The sequence below is a fragment of the Populus trichocarpa genome, chromosome 5 (assembly GCF_000002775.5).
Source record: "Populus trichocarpa isolate Nisqually-1 chromosome 5, P.trichocarpa_v4.1, whole genome shotgun sequence".
Lineage (NCBI taxonomy): Eukaryota > Viridiplantae > Streptophyta > Magnoliopsida > Malpighiales > Salicaceae > Populus > Populus trichocarpa.
Window position 1 is genome coordinate 22,711,138 of NC_037289.2, and position 15,299 is coordinate 22,726,436.

At 34.3% G+C, this 15,299-nt stretch overlaps 2 protein-coding genes across 3 annotated transcripts; one reads left to right on the forward strand and one right to left on the reverse strand.

Annotated features, from left to right (window-relative positions):
* Nucleotides 1–680: 680 nt before the first annotated feature.
* On the reverse strand, nucleotides 681–6,579 carry LOC7476928 (protein CHROMATIN REMODELING 8). The gene is given in 9 exon segments (XM_024601081.2): nucleotides 681–1,326; nucleotides 1,328–1,579; nucleotides 1,884–2,354; nucleotides 2,663–3,272; nucleotides 3,437–4,310; nucleotides 4,556–4,955; nucleotides 5,100–5,654; nucleotides 5,982–6,121; nucleotides 6,270–6,579. Coding segments are annotated over 8 exon segments (3,669 nt in total). The 5' UTR covers nucleotides 6,072–6,121; nucleotides 6,270–6,579; the 3' UTR covers nucleotides 681–909.
* Nucleotides 6,580–6,817: 238 nt separating this feature from the next.
* Nucleotides 6,818–9,554, forward strand: LOC7454357 (ABC transporter I family member 19). Of its 2 annotated transcripts, none has more exons than XM_024601084.2 (6): nucleotides 6,818–7,072; nucleotides 7,179–7,309; nucleotides 7,554–7,605; nucleotides 7,730–7,866; nucleotides 8,449–8,535; nucleotides 8,945–9,554. In XM_024601084.2, exons 1-6 carry the CDS (start codon nucleotides 6,898–6,900, stop codon nucleotides 9,230–9,232), a joined length of 870 nt encoding a protein of 289 aa, XP_024456852.2. In that variant the 5' UTR covers nucleotides 6,818–6,897; the 3' UTR covers nucleotides 9,233–9,554. The 2 variants fall into 2 exon arrangements, with proteins under 2 accessions (XP_024456852.2, XP_002306861.3); XM_002306825.3 differs by having other exon boundaries at nucleotides 6,821–7,072; nucleotides 7,149–7,309.
* Nucleotides 9,555–15,299: the final 5,745 nt, after the last annotated feature.

The following is a 15,299-nucleotide window of genomic DNA, read 5'->3' on the forward strand; positions in this document are numbered from 1 at the left end:
AATTTTTCAAAATCATTTTCACACAGCAAAAACAAACACAAACACAAACACAAACGGTGACTAAAACCACTGCTTGGTGGCTTTCAGTTGCACTCTGAATAGAGATGAAGAGGAAAGGGCAAAAACCTGAAGAGAGCAGTGTTATACGCCTGGCTAGCAAGATAACCTTTTGACATGGGACTTGGCTCAAGGCATGAATGAACTCAGGTCAACCCATCCAGCAAGCCGCTTGATTTTGTCCAAAGCTTATGGTTGAGATCGGTCATAAATTTGATTGTATTCCTCGGTGAACAGTCAAGCTTGATTGCCCCTCTCGAAGTACCATGCATTCACTGTACAAACTACTAACAATGCTGTTCAAGAAAAACCAAGTCACCGACCCTGCTGCTTATCAGCCTAGTTAGCACAATAACATTCGTTAAAAATGCAAATAAAAAGAATCAGCATCTTCAAGGCAACAGGCCGTCCATTGAATAATTCTCGGAGATGGGTGGCGATAATTGTTCTGTAACACTGTAACTGCCCTTTCATCTCCACATAAAAATGATTTGCATGTAGATAAATGAGTGCTTCTACCATACAGCAGGAACAGCACAGAAAAATTTGGACTGTGAAACCTTCTTTTATGACATCCGTTGCTGGATCAGACTGACCATGATCGAGATCTTAAAATCCTACTATTTTCACCTGTAAATGGGATATATTACAATGATTGTTGCACTGTACAGAGAATCGCTTTACGTTTGGTTTGGTTTTGATATTATAGAAAACGCCCCATGAATTGACAGAAGCAAAAAAATAAAAAAGGGGATATATGGTATCCTTTGTTCTACAAAAAACAGCTGTCATCTGCAAAAATGGAGGAAGCCCATAACAGAAAGTATAACTCACTTGGCTGGGAAATTATTGCTATTGATATTCGGGTTTAAGAACCCATTGTTTTCCATTAGCGTCTTCCCTCAGTGAAGCTATTTCCTTCAAAAGATTCTTGAACAAGGGCAGGTCCTTCGATGGTATCCTGTCTTTGAAGTGCTGGACTATGCTTGATGAATCAGAACTTCCACCTCGTCTTTGTATAAATGTACAGATCTGGCGAATCAAAATTTCAGGCTGGACACTGGATAAAGTTTGAGGTGGCTTAGATGCTCCACTATTTTCAGACATTGCACTGGTACCAGAACTTGATGCAAATCCAAACTGTTGGTCAAGCCCGGCACCAACTGCTCTTTCTTGATTTCCCCGAATTCTGGCAAGTAGTTCCGCCGAGGATAATGCTTTTCCTGCAGAAGTCCCAGCTGCTATGCCTTTCAGGTTGCTTTTTATTGCTGGATGATGAATCAGAAGATTTGATCAGCTGGGAGTTCACAGTTGATCCAAATTTTTGACGAACTGATGATGGTGCACCAGCAGTCCCTGATTTGCCTGTCCATGTAGGGACAGATATACTATCACGACTACGGAGCATTCGAGACTGGCGTAATGCTTCTGCTGCTCTTTGTGCAACTTGAGAAGCTTGTTCCTCAAGCCTCATCTTCTCTCCATCATGTGCATTCATAATAACATCATGGTTCACGGCACTCTGAAGGAAATGATGAAGATCAACACAAAGTGAGGGAAAACAAAATGAATGCATGTAACACAAAGGCTATCTGTAGTTTCAATAGGCATAATGCAGTCTAATATACTGTTTATCCACAAATAATTACTGAACATGACTCGTATACATGTTATACAAATATTCTCATCTACACATTCCAGCCAAGCATAGTGCTGATTTTAGCAAAAACAAGGCATACAAAGTGTAGAAAAGGTCACTCGAAACACAATTGTATTGATTAATATCATTGGATAAAGTTATCACGGAGAAATAGTTGGAAACTTACATGTATCCCATTGGCATCAAAAAGACTCTTCAAGATATTTGTTTCTTCATCTACTTCACCATCACTACAATCAGCTTTTTCTTTCTCTTCCCTCCTCAAAGCTCTGATCTCAGAGTTGTTTTCATTGTCAACTATGGCATCGTCAGCATGTTGTGCAATGCCTTTGTTTTTTTTGCGCTTCTTCAGCTTTTCTTTCTTTGTACCAACAACATTCACATCTTCAGATAACTGACTGAAAATGTTAGATGTTTCAGTTGACCCACCCTCTCCATCATCATTCAGCGTGAAAAGATCCTTCATATCTCGAGCTCTAAAGAACCTTCTCTGCTGTGGGTTCTTCAATATCTTATTAGTAAGAAAATGCTTATAAATTTGCCGGTGATATACCTTCTCCTCAATAGTTCCACCTGTGATCAGTCTATATACAGTGACATCCTTTTTCTGGCCAATACGCCAAGCACGTTCCCTGGCCTATTAAAATCAATAATCGCCCTCAGTATAAAGATATGTGGATCAATGGAAAAGCAGAATCTCAAATTCAATTCCCACAGTTGATTAAAATAACCTTAGTTATGAAACAAAATTTACAGAAACTTAAATAAATATCATGGTTATATCATAAGCAGCAATACTATTACAATTTAAATGGTTTCTTGAATAGGATACTCTCAGAAAGAATGCTAAGGTTATCATAATTAACAATGGAGCAGGCTAGCTACAAATTATATGATGCATCTTAAATAACTACATACCTAAAACCAAAAATTAACCACAAATACCTGCATGTCAGTTGAGGGGTTCCAATCAGGATCAAAGATAATCACCCTGTTTGCACCAGTTAGATTTGTCCCTAATCCTCCAACTTTTGTAGTTAAAATGAATATAAAAATATCACCTGAGTTGTTAAATTCATCTATTATGGACATCCTCAGTTTTATAGGAGTTGAACCGTCCATTCTTCGGTAATTATAACCACCAGAATTCAAAAAATTCTCAAAAATATCCAGCATTTGCTGAGTTTGAGTGAACAGAAGAACACGGTGACCCTGCTCCTGCCACACCTTGAGCACTTGGGCTACAACTTTCATTTTTCCACTGCGTTCAGGATTCCCATAGTCTGGATTATGATAGGAATGCTCTCTCTCAAGCAGATCAGGATGGTTACATATCTTACGCATCACATCTATTCCATACAGAGAATTTCTACTTCCATCCAGTATATTTTCCACCTCAGTGCTTGCAAGAAACGCTCTATACACAGATCTTTGCTCTGAAGTAAGACTACAGAAGAGGACATGTTCAGTTTTTTTGGGAAGATGTGCATTGACATCCATCTTCATACGCCGGAGAAGATAAGGCATGATCAAGTCACGCAGCACCACAGCACACCTGCAACAACAGAGAATTAGGATCAAGAAGTGATTTGCTGTTACAGAAAATTTAGATTTTTCAGTTCAGAAATGGTACAATTTACAAATTTGATAAAGAAAATCTGTGAATTTCATGCAAACTCAGAACCACCTACAAGATTTAAGAAATATAACAATGTGCACCTGTAAGCTGTAGATACTTGTAGAGGTGAAGCATTGGCATAACCACCAACAGAGATTGGAACAGCAAATTCTGCCTCAAATACGGGCATGACCCCCAACTTTCCAGGAAATACAAAATCAAACAAAGACCACAATTCAGTCAATTTGTTTTGAATCGGTGCGCCTGTCATTATAATGCGATGAACCGTCTGAAGCTGTTTGCAAACCAGGGTAATTTCAGCATTTGGATTCCGAATACGGTGCCCTTCATCCAGAACTGCATAGCCCCATTCAAAGTCGAGTAATTTTTCTCCTAGCAAGCGTAGTTGTTCATAAGTGGTAATAAGCAACCCAGAATCAGATTCAAAAACTCTATTTATCAAGGAATCCCATTTGTTGGCCTTTCTACATGAAATACTTCCCTCATAATCACTGTCAAGTGAATCTTCAGTCTCACAGTCGCTTTCATAAGACTGGGCTCGCTTCTTCTTTAAAGGATCCCTGCAAGAAACATCCTGAGCAGAATCATGTAGTAGCTCCACATGAAATCTTGGGTACCACTTTTGTGCTTCCCTTTTCCATTGTCTCAAGAGTGTGACAGGGCAAACAACAATACTTGGTTTGTACATGTTACTGAAATGCAATGCTCCAAGAAAAGATAAGACCTGGATGGTCTTACCAAGACCCATCTCATCTCCAATAATACCGCCTGCTCTTTGGCAATGCAATTCCCATAGCCACTGCACACCAACTTTCTGGTAATCAAAGAGTTCGCTGAAAATGGCTTCTGGGATTTTAAGACCACCTTCAAGTGTTATGAAAGGAGAGTCATTATCATAACCATCATCAACGTCTTCTTCGGAGATGGATGTAACCAAGTTTCTCCCAGAATCTTCTGCAGAATAACCAAAAAAATCTACTGTGAATAAAAGCATTAAAGAAGATAACCCTATGCATAATGGAGTTAGCTGATGCATGCTTTGACTGGAAATTTTCATTTTAGAGATGCTCTTTGAGCTCTGTCTGCTTGATGACAGCAACCAAGACATGAACAGTTGAAACAAACCAAACAATTACCACAGTACAGAAACTGATGATGGCCATAGTTAACGCCTTAAGAAAGGAAAATAGAGTACATACCACTTTCACCCATATCTTCCCAAGAAGCACTCTTTCTCCATTTCTTTCCAGGCAAAGGCCGTTTCCTTTTCCTTTCTGAACCCTTCCTTTTCTCTGCATCTCTTTCTGGGGACTGACAAGCTTTCAAAGGTGTTTTCAGCCTCTGAAAAGGACGAGTTGGTGCATCAAGCTTTGGCAGAGCTTCTGAATCAAGAAGTTTAGTTGTGGGACGAGCTTTTGCAGCCTCTAACATCGAATGAGCAGCTCTGACAACACTATCGGAATCAAGACCATCAGTCTTGTCTTCTTCAATAGACTCATTTTTCCCACTTGATGACCCTGGTTGCTGAAGACGACGTTCAAAGCCCTTAAGCTGATGAAAAGGAGTTAATATTCCTTTCCTCACCAATTCATCCCTTTCCTAAGACATAAATAGCAGAAAGTTAGCAGCCTTCATTGCTTTTATCATTGAACCATGAAAAAATCATTAATCCACTAGCAGGACTTTATCCTACAGCAAATCTCAATGTGCAATTCATGGAAAGACAAACTATTTTTAACTCACTGTTTCAACAAATCCTGAAGATGCTCCATCCAACATCAAATCAAAATCAGCATCATCAGCGAATGAAACTGTTTTCTGTTGCTTTTCCTTGTTTTTTCCTGATTTCAGAACCTTTTTTGACTTTTTCTTCGGTCTTGGATCTTCCTTCACAAGGTTTGCTAACAGTTTATCATGTTCTACAGCCTTGGTAGCATCATCCTTGCGCAAATCTAAAAGCTCTTTCTCAAGTTTTACTTTAGTTCTCTTAAGACTTCTTAGCCGATCAGCTGCCAGGGCCTGTTGAAGAGTGAAGTCATCAGGAGATACCTGAACTCCACTTTCATCATCTCCTTTGTCCCTTTTCTTTGTTCCACCACCATCATCATAAGTCTGGTGTTCGCCACTCACAACATCTGTTACTTCTTCAACAGTTGATGCAACAGCATCTATTTCAAATTTTACAGCCCTCAATTTACTATAAAGTTTTGCTTGGTTGGCAGATGATGGATCAACGTTTTCCAACTTGTCAGGAGGTTCCTCCTCAGTGCTCCCTCCCTTATCTGCATTGTTTCTTGCCTGCCATTCAGCAAACAACATTCCTCAATTTGAAAAACTTTGATAGTCGTTATATAGTTTACAATATTCTCCTCATTGCTAAAAGCCTAAAACAGAATAGAGAAATACGGAACAAGGTAACCATTAAAACGTCAAGAGCTAAGACACGTCTGATTAAGTTCTCAAAGAAACTAAAACCAATACAATATAGAACCTTCATTAGATCATATTTCTATACATTCCTTGCATTCCATAATCATCAATCATGAACACGATTAAACAGCACTTATGAAGAAGACAAGCAGACTAAGCACCACTCTATGAAAAACAAAGAACCGAAGCTCATACCTCTTCTAAAACAACACGTTCAATATCTTCAGGGTTCGCTGAGGTGACCCCCAAGCTACTAAGCAAAACTGAATCCTCATCTACCTTCATTGTTATAACTCACACAGCTCAAACAACATAACAATACCAAAATGAGCCACCTGCCAACACAAACAAACACGATTTCCGCCATTAAAAAAAAAACTGCACGTATCTCTCTCTCAATACTATATCCTCAGCATACTCAAAAAACACAAGAAACAAATAAAAATAAATTCGGCAAGAAACAAAATCAGTTAATAAACATACGATTCGATAAAAATAGTGCACTCTACTTCACTGCATTTTATTTCTATTGCAGTTATTCACTCCAGAATTCCTCCAATTACCGAAGAGGATTACTGAAATTCCAATATTCTTTCTTAAACATGTTTGATTAAGGAAATCTCTGGCATACCTAATCTTTTTCTAGTCCCAGCTTGAATCTCTCTCTCGTGTTTTTCCAATCAGAGAAAACCTAATCCTCAGTCTCTCTCTCTCTCTCTCTCTCTAGCTTCTTGCTATGGGTTTTCCGATTTTGTTTCTCCTCTTCTTTTTAATTTGTAATTTTAGACTAGAAAATGCCTTCTTTGACAAGAATAAACGGATTTCATTTCACAGTTGAAAAACAAATCGAATGGATATTAAACCGACGTCGTTGCCGTAAAGAGGAAAAAATGTTTTTCATAATTTTTTAAGAACGTGGCGGATTGAAAACCCACCACGTGTAAGAAACTGGTGCATCCAACTTGACAGCCACCAAACCCACGGACTAGCTCGTGGCCGCGACGCGAGCCATAACAGCAAGAGAAAGACGTGTATAATTATTATAATCACGACGACAACACGCTTCACCCCGTACAACTAACTCCATTTGCAGAGCAAAAGGAAGGTAAAAATGGCGGAGAAAGCTTCTCAATCAGAAGGAGGAGGAGGAGAAAATGAGAAGGCAAACAGTATCAGTATATGCGGAATGCAATTCGCATACCCAGGACAGCATCCACTCTTCTACGAATTCAATCTCAACATCTCTCCTGGATCTCGTTGCCTTCTCGTTGGCGCTAACGGATCTGGTAAATCAAAATTTGATCTCTTTTATGCTAATTTTGAAGAATTCGTAGACTTAGCTTACTATTTCTTGTGGTGCAGGGAAGACAACTTTGCTGAAAATAATGGCAGGGAAGCATATGGTAGGAGGAAGAGATGTGGTGCGAGTGATAAATGGTTCGGCTTTTCATGATACTCAATTGGTTTGTAGTGGTGACTTGGCTTATTTAGGCGGTTCGTGGAGTAAAACTGTTGGATCTGCAGTGAGTTCTGTTTCTTTTTAAAGAGTAGTTATTGTTATTGATTGTGGAGGGTTATGCCTAAATTCAAGTGATTAATTAGCTTATTTATTGAATAAAATCCTATGCATTGTGTTGACTCATGCTCTTTTCGGATTAAAGTTTCGAATTATGTTATTAGTTTGCTCTTGTTTCCTCATCGTGGAGTGCATTTCTATGAACTGTAAACAAATTCATTCTGAATAAAACTTGCCTTGCGATTTTTCAGGGGGAGATTCCACTACAGGGAGACTTCTCTGCAGAACATATGATATTTGGAGGTAATTAATGACTCCTTGTGACATATTTCTTTTCTTTGATTTTGTTTGCGCTTTCTTAGTCAATGTTTTCTTGTTTAGATTTAATAGAATTCAGATTGCTCTCTTTTCCTTGTATTACTGGCAGTGGAAGGGACTGATCCTGTTAGAAGAGAAAAGTTAATTGAGCTGCTTGACATTGATTTGAAATGGCGTATGCACAAGGTGTCTGATGGGCAGCGGCGACGAGTCCAGATTTGCATGGGTCTTCTTCATCCATTTAAGGTAAAGTGAAGCTATGAAGCCCTGATCAGTTAACACCTATTTAGAATGGGATGCGTTAGAATGTCTCAGAGTTTTTTTTCAGCAAACGAAGTCATCTAGGAGAGCACGCTTTTATCTTTGGGACATTTTATTCTGTAGCCTTTCTTTTGTATTGCAATGTGAGTACTCTTTTCAAGAGATGCCTGCATCCATGAATTTTTTTTTTTTTTTTTTTTGTACTCTCTTGCTGGCGTGGCTGATAAGCTAAGCCAGAGGGTTCGATATGCAAGTGACGGCCCACCTACTTGTGAGACCGGTTTGTCTTGGGCATCAAATCTGATGAAATAACCCAAGCTTGGCAAAGTCGCCTGTTTTCCTTTTTTAATGGGTTATCGTTTATTCCCAAATGGACATCCGGGTAGTTGAGACTTGGGATTTCATTTGAAGGTCTTGGTTCACCCCCAAGGAGGGGTGGGATTTAGGGATTGGGAGGTGGAAAAATGGCTATCTTTTTTCATTTGGTTTGCTTATGACAATATTGGTGAAAGGTCATAGTGTCTCTCAACTTAGTCATTGAGTAGGATCCAAAATTTTCAATTACAGGTTCTTTTGCTAGATGAAGTTACAGTCGATCTAGATGTTGTTGCCAGGATGGATTTGCTTGAGTTCTTCAAGGAAGAATGTGATCAGGTATGACTCCCATTTTTTATTGTATTCACATGTATGCACGCACTAACAGATCTGATTGAAGGAATATCTAGAAAATCTTTGGTAGTGGATTTGCATAATGTATCAGGGCACATGGCAATAGTCCCCACTTGTATTATCTAAAAGAGAAACATCGCTGCCATGTGAATTTTGATTATCAGATGTGGATCCTTCTGCATTGCAGTGGCTAATTTTTCTGCTTTCTCAAGTGAAAATCATTTTGCATGGAATCACCTCTATTGTCTATTTTTGAAATATTTTTAGAAGATATAGAATGCTTAGAAAGTTCAAGTGTCAATGTTTACGATTTTCTTGTTATGCATGTCAATATTAGTTGAGTTCCTGAGGGAAGTTCATTATATGTTGTAACGAGACTGACTTTTTTTGGCAGAGAGGAGCTACAATTGTATATGCTACTCATATTTTTGATGGGTTAGAGACGTGGGCAACACATCTAGCATACATACAAGATGGTGAGCTGAAGAGGGTTAAGAAGTTAACCGAGGTTCATGAGTTGAAAAACTCAGCCACTCTGCTTTCTGTTGTTGAGTCTTGGCTCCGTTCTGAAACCAAGAATGAGAAAAAGAAACCCACTAACCCTCCTGCCCAAAATCAAAAGACCTCTCCTTTTGGTAGTTCTCCTTTCATGTCTTCTAGACACATGGCATACTACCGCTGATCCTTCTCAAGATTAATTGTTTTCGTCATTTTTTTCTAATTCAAAACCTGATATCGAAGAAAATAGATGAAACAAAGATTCCCTAGCGAGAAAACTGGCGAAAGCTATGTAAGCTGGTTACTTATTGCTTATACATGCTTGATTGTTGAAATGGGATAGAATTTTCCTCCGTAGAAGCTCCCGGTAGAGATGATGATAAAGGAAGTGTATGCTGTGGTTTGCCCCCCTCTGCACGTTAAAGGTCTCATAGCATGCAGGCAAAATGTTGTCTGTAATCTGTTGCTATCTTCTCAATAAAATGGTTGAGATTCATTCAAAGCAATTCAATATAGTTGTGATGAAGCTTGAAACTCAGCTTCCTTCAAGGAAGATTGATGTATGAATGATGGTTGTTACCTGCAACAAAAACCCTTCAATGTCAAAATCAATTTAGGCAGTGATAATGGAAGAAAAGTGAGTAGAGAGACAAAAAGAGAGTCTGATATTTTTTATAGGTTGAGAATTCTCTTTCTTTTGCTAAAACATTACATTTTATATCTGAAAAAACATTAAGAAAAAATCTAGAAAAATATTTAGAAAAAATCTTTCAGCTCTAAGATGGCATTTTTATTTCTCTATTATATCTATGGTTAGAGTTGTCATATACTTTGTAGCTTGTGATTAAAAGGAGAGGAAACTAAAAAAAGAAAAACTCAGATGGGTTGTGCCCCAACCAAGTATTTCATCATCATCAAGTTGTGAAATAGTAATTTCTGGTTTTGTTTTGATATATGTCTATTTGATAATGTAATAACAGTTATTAAAAATATTTTTTTATTTAAAAATATATTAAAATAATTTTTTTATTTTTTAAAATTTATTTTTGACATCGGCATATTAAAATAATCTGAAAACACTAAAAAAATATAAAAATTTTAAATTTTAAATTTTAAATTAATTTTTTATAAATATTTTTAAAACATAAAAACAAATTTATATTAAAATGAACTTGCTACTCTCTATTGAAGGAATCAGCGTATAGTGATGATAGGATTATGGACATGGCTTTAGGTATACTCGATTATTTAATTGCACTACGTTGTTAGGTCGGTTTAAAAATTTTTGAATGTAAAAAATTATTTAAATATTACTAATATTTTTTTCTAGAGAAAAAAAATTTAAATCATGTGAGAATTGACCCGATATAATTTGGTTGACTTTACGGGTTCAAAAACAACCTATACAACCTATATAACATAGTTTGACTACAAAAAAAAAAGATTGACTTTGGTCAACCGGGTTAATATGTTAAATCTACGACCTATATTTTAAGATTATGATAACCCTATAAAAAGCAAATTAAAATATATTATGAAGTTTAACCAACTTAAATTAAATGATAAAATTAAAAAAAATCAATTGAACGACCTAAAAAGTGACCCGGTTTAACCTATCAAATCTGTGACTTGGATCATAAGACCGAGATAACTTCATGGAAAGCAAATCAAAATAAATTACGAATTTCAATCCTCAATCAGTTCAATGTTAAAGGATGAGATTAAAAAAATAAATTAAAAAAATATAAAAAAAACGACCCGAGTCAATCCGTCAAACTCATGACTCAGGTCATCAGATCGAGATAATCTCATAGAAAAAAATAAAAAGATGACTCGATTTAACCTAGGCTAACCTGTCAAATCCACGACTTTAATCATAAGACTGGAGTAATTCTATAGAGAGCAAATTAAAATAAATTATAAAACTCAATTTTCAATTGTCTTTGTCGAAATCAATATTGAATGATGAAATTTATAAAAATTTTAATTAAAAAAAATAATATAAAAAATAAGTCAAGTCAAAAGTTTAGAATTTTTTTAAAAAAAAGGTCAAAAAAATATTTAAATTAAAAAAAAACTATGAATTACTAAGTGCTAATGGATGTGAGTTTAAGTGTTTTTTCCACACCTTTTAACTTAATACTTAATTATAGCCTTTTTTATATACTTTGGCCTCAGCTTGAGTCTGTTGGCAATTTCAAATTCAGTTTCACTTTTTGTTCCTGCTTCTGCGTTGCCGGGTTCTCTTGTTATATTATTATATCGTTGGCTTCCGCTATGCTGCAAGTGTAATTAATTTTTTTAATATAAAACTGAATTATAGATATGACTAATATTTTTCTGTTAAACAAAATTAAACTTTTTTATGATCTAGTTAATTTGAAAAGTCTAAAAATAATTTAAATAATTGGTAAAAATATAGTTTAATTAAAAAAAATTTAAGATGATATTCTTTTAAAAAAATATTGAGACAACACCATATTAGATTAATTGTCAAAATAAACTCATTGTTGAATGATAAAATTGAAAAAAATTCAATCTAAAAAAATAACAATAAAATAAAACGATCTGAGTCTACTCGAGTTAACTCGTAAAATTTATAATCCAGGTCATAAAACTAAGATAATCTCATAGAAAACAAACCGAAATAAATAACAAAATTTAATTCATAATCAATCTAATGTTGAAGATGATGTGAAATGATAAAACTGGAAGAAATCAATTAAAAAAAAAACTTAAGTCAATTGGGTTAACTCACTAAACTCATGACATGAGTCACGAACGAGACTAAGATAATTATATAAAAAGTAAACGATAACAAATTATAAATCTTAATTTTTAATAAACCAAATGTTGAATGATGAAATTAAAAAAATATATAAATTTTTAAAAAAATTATTACAATAAATAGTTGTGGGGTGGTGCGCAACAAAAGCACCATTGTTTTAGTGTTTGTTAATAATTGTTGTGAAAAAGCTGCATCAATTATTAATGAATATTGTAATAGAAGATAAACTAGAAAGAACAAAAGATTTAACGTGATTCAATAATATATCTACATCCACATGAGCGAGTAGCTTTTATTTTTTATTATATCAAAATAGGGTTACATTGTATATAATTATAGTAGACCTAAACTATCCAAAAAAACCTATTCACCCAAAGAATTTTAATTGTCTAATAAGTATTAATATTTTTTTCTAATACCCTTTTATTGTACTGTGAAGACGTTACCCTCTCATCCCCCAACCTATTAATTATTCATGGTAATAAAATAAAAAATAAATATTAGAGAAGCAAATATCATTGTTCCGCTCCGCTTTACTTTGATGTCTTTCTATAAGCCATAAGCTAAGATAAAAATTAATTAGTGTCCGAATTCCGTGTTTATCCATGAATGTAATGGTATCTTGAACCTCCTAAATAGCAATGAATTGTCTGGAAATGGGACCGTAATAAGAGCAGTAGTCAATTGAATCTGATGCGGACAGCCATTGCCATTGTTTAGACGTCTTGAGTTTGGTAGGAGTAGTTATGCTCTGGTTGAAACTTCCATCTCTTGCAAGCGTGGACTTAAGAATCAAGCTCTAGCGAGTCTACTATTGCAAGCATTCTAGCAGAAAAACGTCTATGTTTGGGCAGGAAAGGAGTCGACGGCCATCTTTTTCCTGCCAGACTATTAGTTGCGGTCACTTTCCGACGTCTGTGTTTCTCCAACTTCCTGCCCAACCACTCTACCTACAGCAACACTTCCCGGAACAAAGTTAGGGTTTCGAATCTTGTCCATTTCATGCAGTGTGCATCAAATCCCTTGCTGTCCCTCTTATTAACTGCAAAATGCACTTGTAAGTTGATGGAGTTATTATTAGTTTAGATATGGCGTTATACCCGCCGAAAGAAGGGGACAAAAACACTGCTTGTAATGTTTCTGATAGTATGGTCCCCCGATACTCTTATTGCAAGAAACTTCAACTTCAAGTTTTTTATTTTTCTTTTATATATCGATATATCTAATACAATTTAAAAATTTGAATTTAGATGAGGTGTTATTATTTATATTATTTTTTAATATATATCATTGAGTAAAAATTCTTTAGACTTAAAACTTGCATAGATTTATACTATTATATATTTAATTTTTATCAAATTAATAAGGATTGTGATATTAGAATTCGTGATCGCTTGGTTATTAAGGTTTTGATATTATGTCAAATAACTAATTTAATTCAAAAGCTTAAGCTGTTAGATAAAGTCTTAATATATGATTTTTATTATTTTTTAATAAAAAAATAAATAAATATATAGAGATAAAAATTGAGACATAAAAAACAAGTTGGTTGGTGAAATAATTTTAAAATAAATTTTTATTTTAAAAAAGTACTGACTTTAAAACACATCTAGCTAGTCTATCCCAGCTATCATATGTCACTTTTGTCTTAAGATAATAATTAAATTCTACCTTGCTGATTGAAGATTAACTAACCTACTAAAATTAACATAAATATAACATACAATCTAGGATGGTTTGCTTACATGGATAACTTGCAAATAGAAAAAGGAATGATTTAATGAATGAAAATTAATAAAAATACATACATTTACATTTATCTGTAAAAAAAAAACATAAATATGAAGCATTGCTGCCAATCTGGCTGTATTAACCATGTAAACCAATGCTATTTACAGATTAAGGGAAGACAAACCGGTGCGCATTGCATGTACGGCTCAGCACGGAGCTGAATTATTAAACTAAAAAATACAATAGGTTTTTTTTTTAATTAAGATAAATTTTCTTATTAATGTATCTATTTGTTTATCTTAATGAATACAAGGTTTTTAATTAAAATAATTATTTTTGTTAAAAAAACAAATATTTTATGATTGTTAAAACAATTATTTTTTAAAAAATAACAAAATAGTATGTTTATATTTTATGTTTGATTAAAAGCTAAAAACATCACAAACTTGATAAAACACATGTTAAGAAGTCTATTTAAAAATTTAATAATAAAAAAATATTTGAATTGAATTTTTATGAATAATTTATTATTACTATTACTATTACCTCAATGACATAATAATTTTTTAAAAAAATATTAAAATCCAAATGAAAAATTATCATAGTATTTAAAAATTATATCAAAATTAAAGAGTGAGTGAATTAGATAAATGTTTTTAAAATGTCTAAAATACAAGGAAAAAAAAGTATCTAGCTCGCGTACATGGCCCTGCATTGACATCACACACAGCTTAACTGACTAAGTTACGATATATAATTGTTATAAAATAATAATAAAAAATATTAAGATATGCTTTACCATTCATATAAATATTAAAGCACCATGAAAAAAAACCCTTGTTATTTTATATTATTTAGGTAATAATAGGAAACATGTTAACCCTATTGTAAATAAAAAAGTTATTTTCTTATATTTGATTTTAAGTTTAAACCTACAAAATGAATAGATATAAAAGTGTATCTTGTTGTTAGGAAAATAAATAGGAAAAATTATCATGAGTATCTTCCGGTTTATTTCATTTTACATTTTAACTCTATTATTTTAAAATATTTTAAAATTTATAAATTCACAACGCATAATAAAATATTAAATTATTTATATATTTTTTATGATATTCAATTTAATAACTAAAAAAACTTTTATTACTTTAAAATAATAAAAATACCACTAAAAAAAACTCTCCTACTATCCTTGCCAAGCCTGAAACCCTAACCACCAACTTGAATCAAGTCATAGATATGTAGCTAACTATCCCAGCTGACAAGATGGATTTCGTTTGTGAAACTGGAGTTGATAGTACATAATGCAATAGAAAATGGCATAATTAGGAGATTACATGAACTGCCCAGAGCTATAATTTGTAGAAAGCATCATCAACACCAGTAATTTCTCCCAATATAATCCACCTATTGATTGGCTTCATGTATATTAATTTGTGTAGCCACTAGAATAAAAACTACAAAGCAATAGCATGCCGGATTCTTCAATTTCTCCAGATGCTCCTGGTTTCCAGTTTCTCACAGAAAATGGCAACAAGCCCTGCTCACAACAGCCAGCCACATACAATCTCAACTTGCAGTTCCACGAGCTACTAGAGCTTGCATTTGCTTGTTCCAACGCCAACTACACATTCATTTGCATATACTAAACAGTCCCAAACTTGGCAATTCTTCCTTCCTGGTTTTCGTTCCCCTACCACCTTCAATCCGTCTTCTGGGAATGATTCAAGCA

Bases quoted from the DNA above. Each gene is read 5' to 3' on its own strand.
- LOC7454357 (XM_002306825.3), top strand. From the start codon at position 6,898: ATGGCGGAGAAAGCTTCTCAATCAGAAGGAGGAGGAGGAGAAAATGAG. The intron at 7,073-7,148 runs GTAAATCAAAAT...CTTGTGGTGCAG, and splicing joins CGTTGGCGCTAACGGATCTG to GGAAGACAACTTTGCTGAAA. The intron at 7,310-7,553 runs GTGAGTTCTGTT...GCGATTTTTCAG, and splicing joins GTAAAACTGTTGGATCTGCA to GGGGAGATTCCACTACAGGG.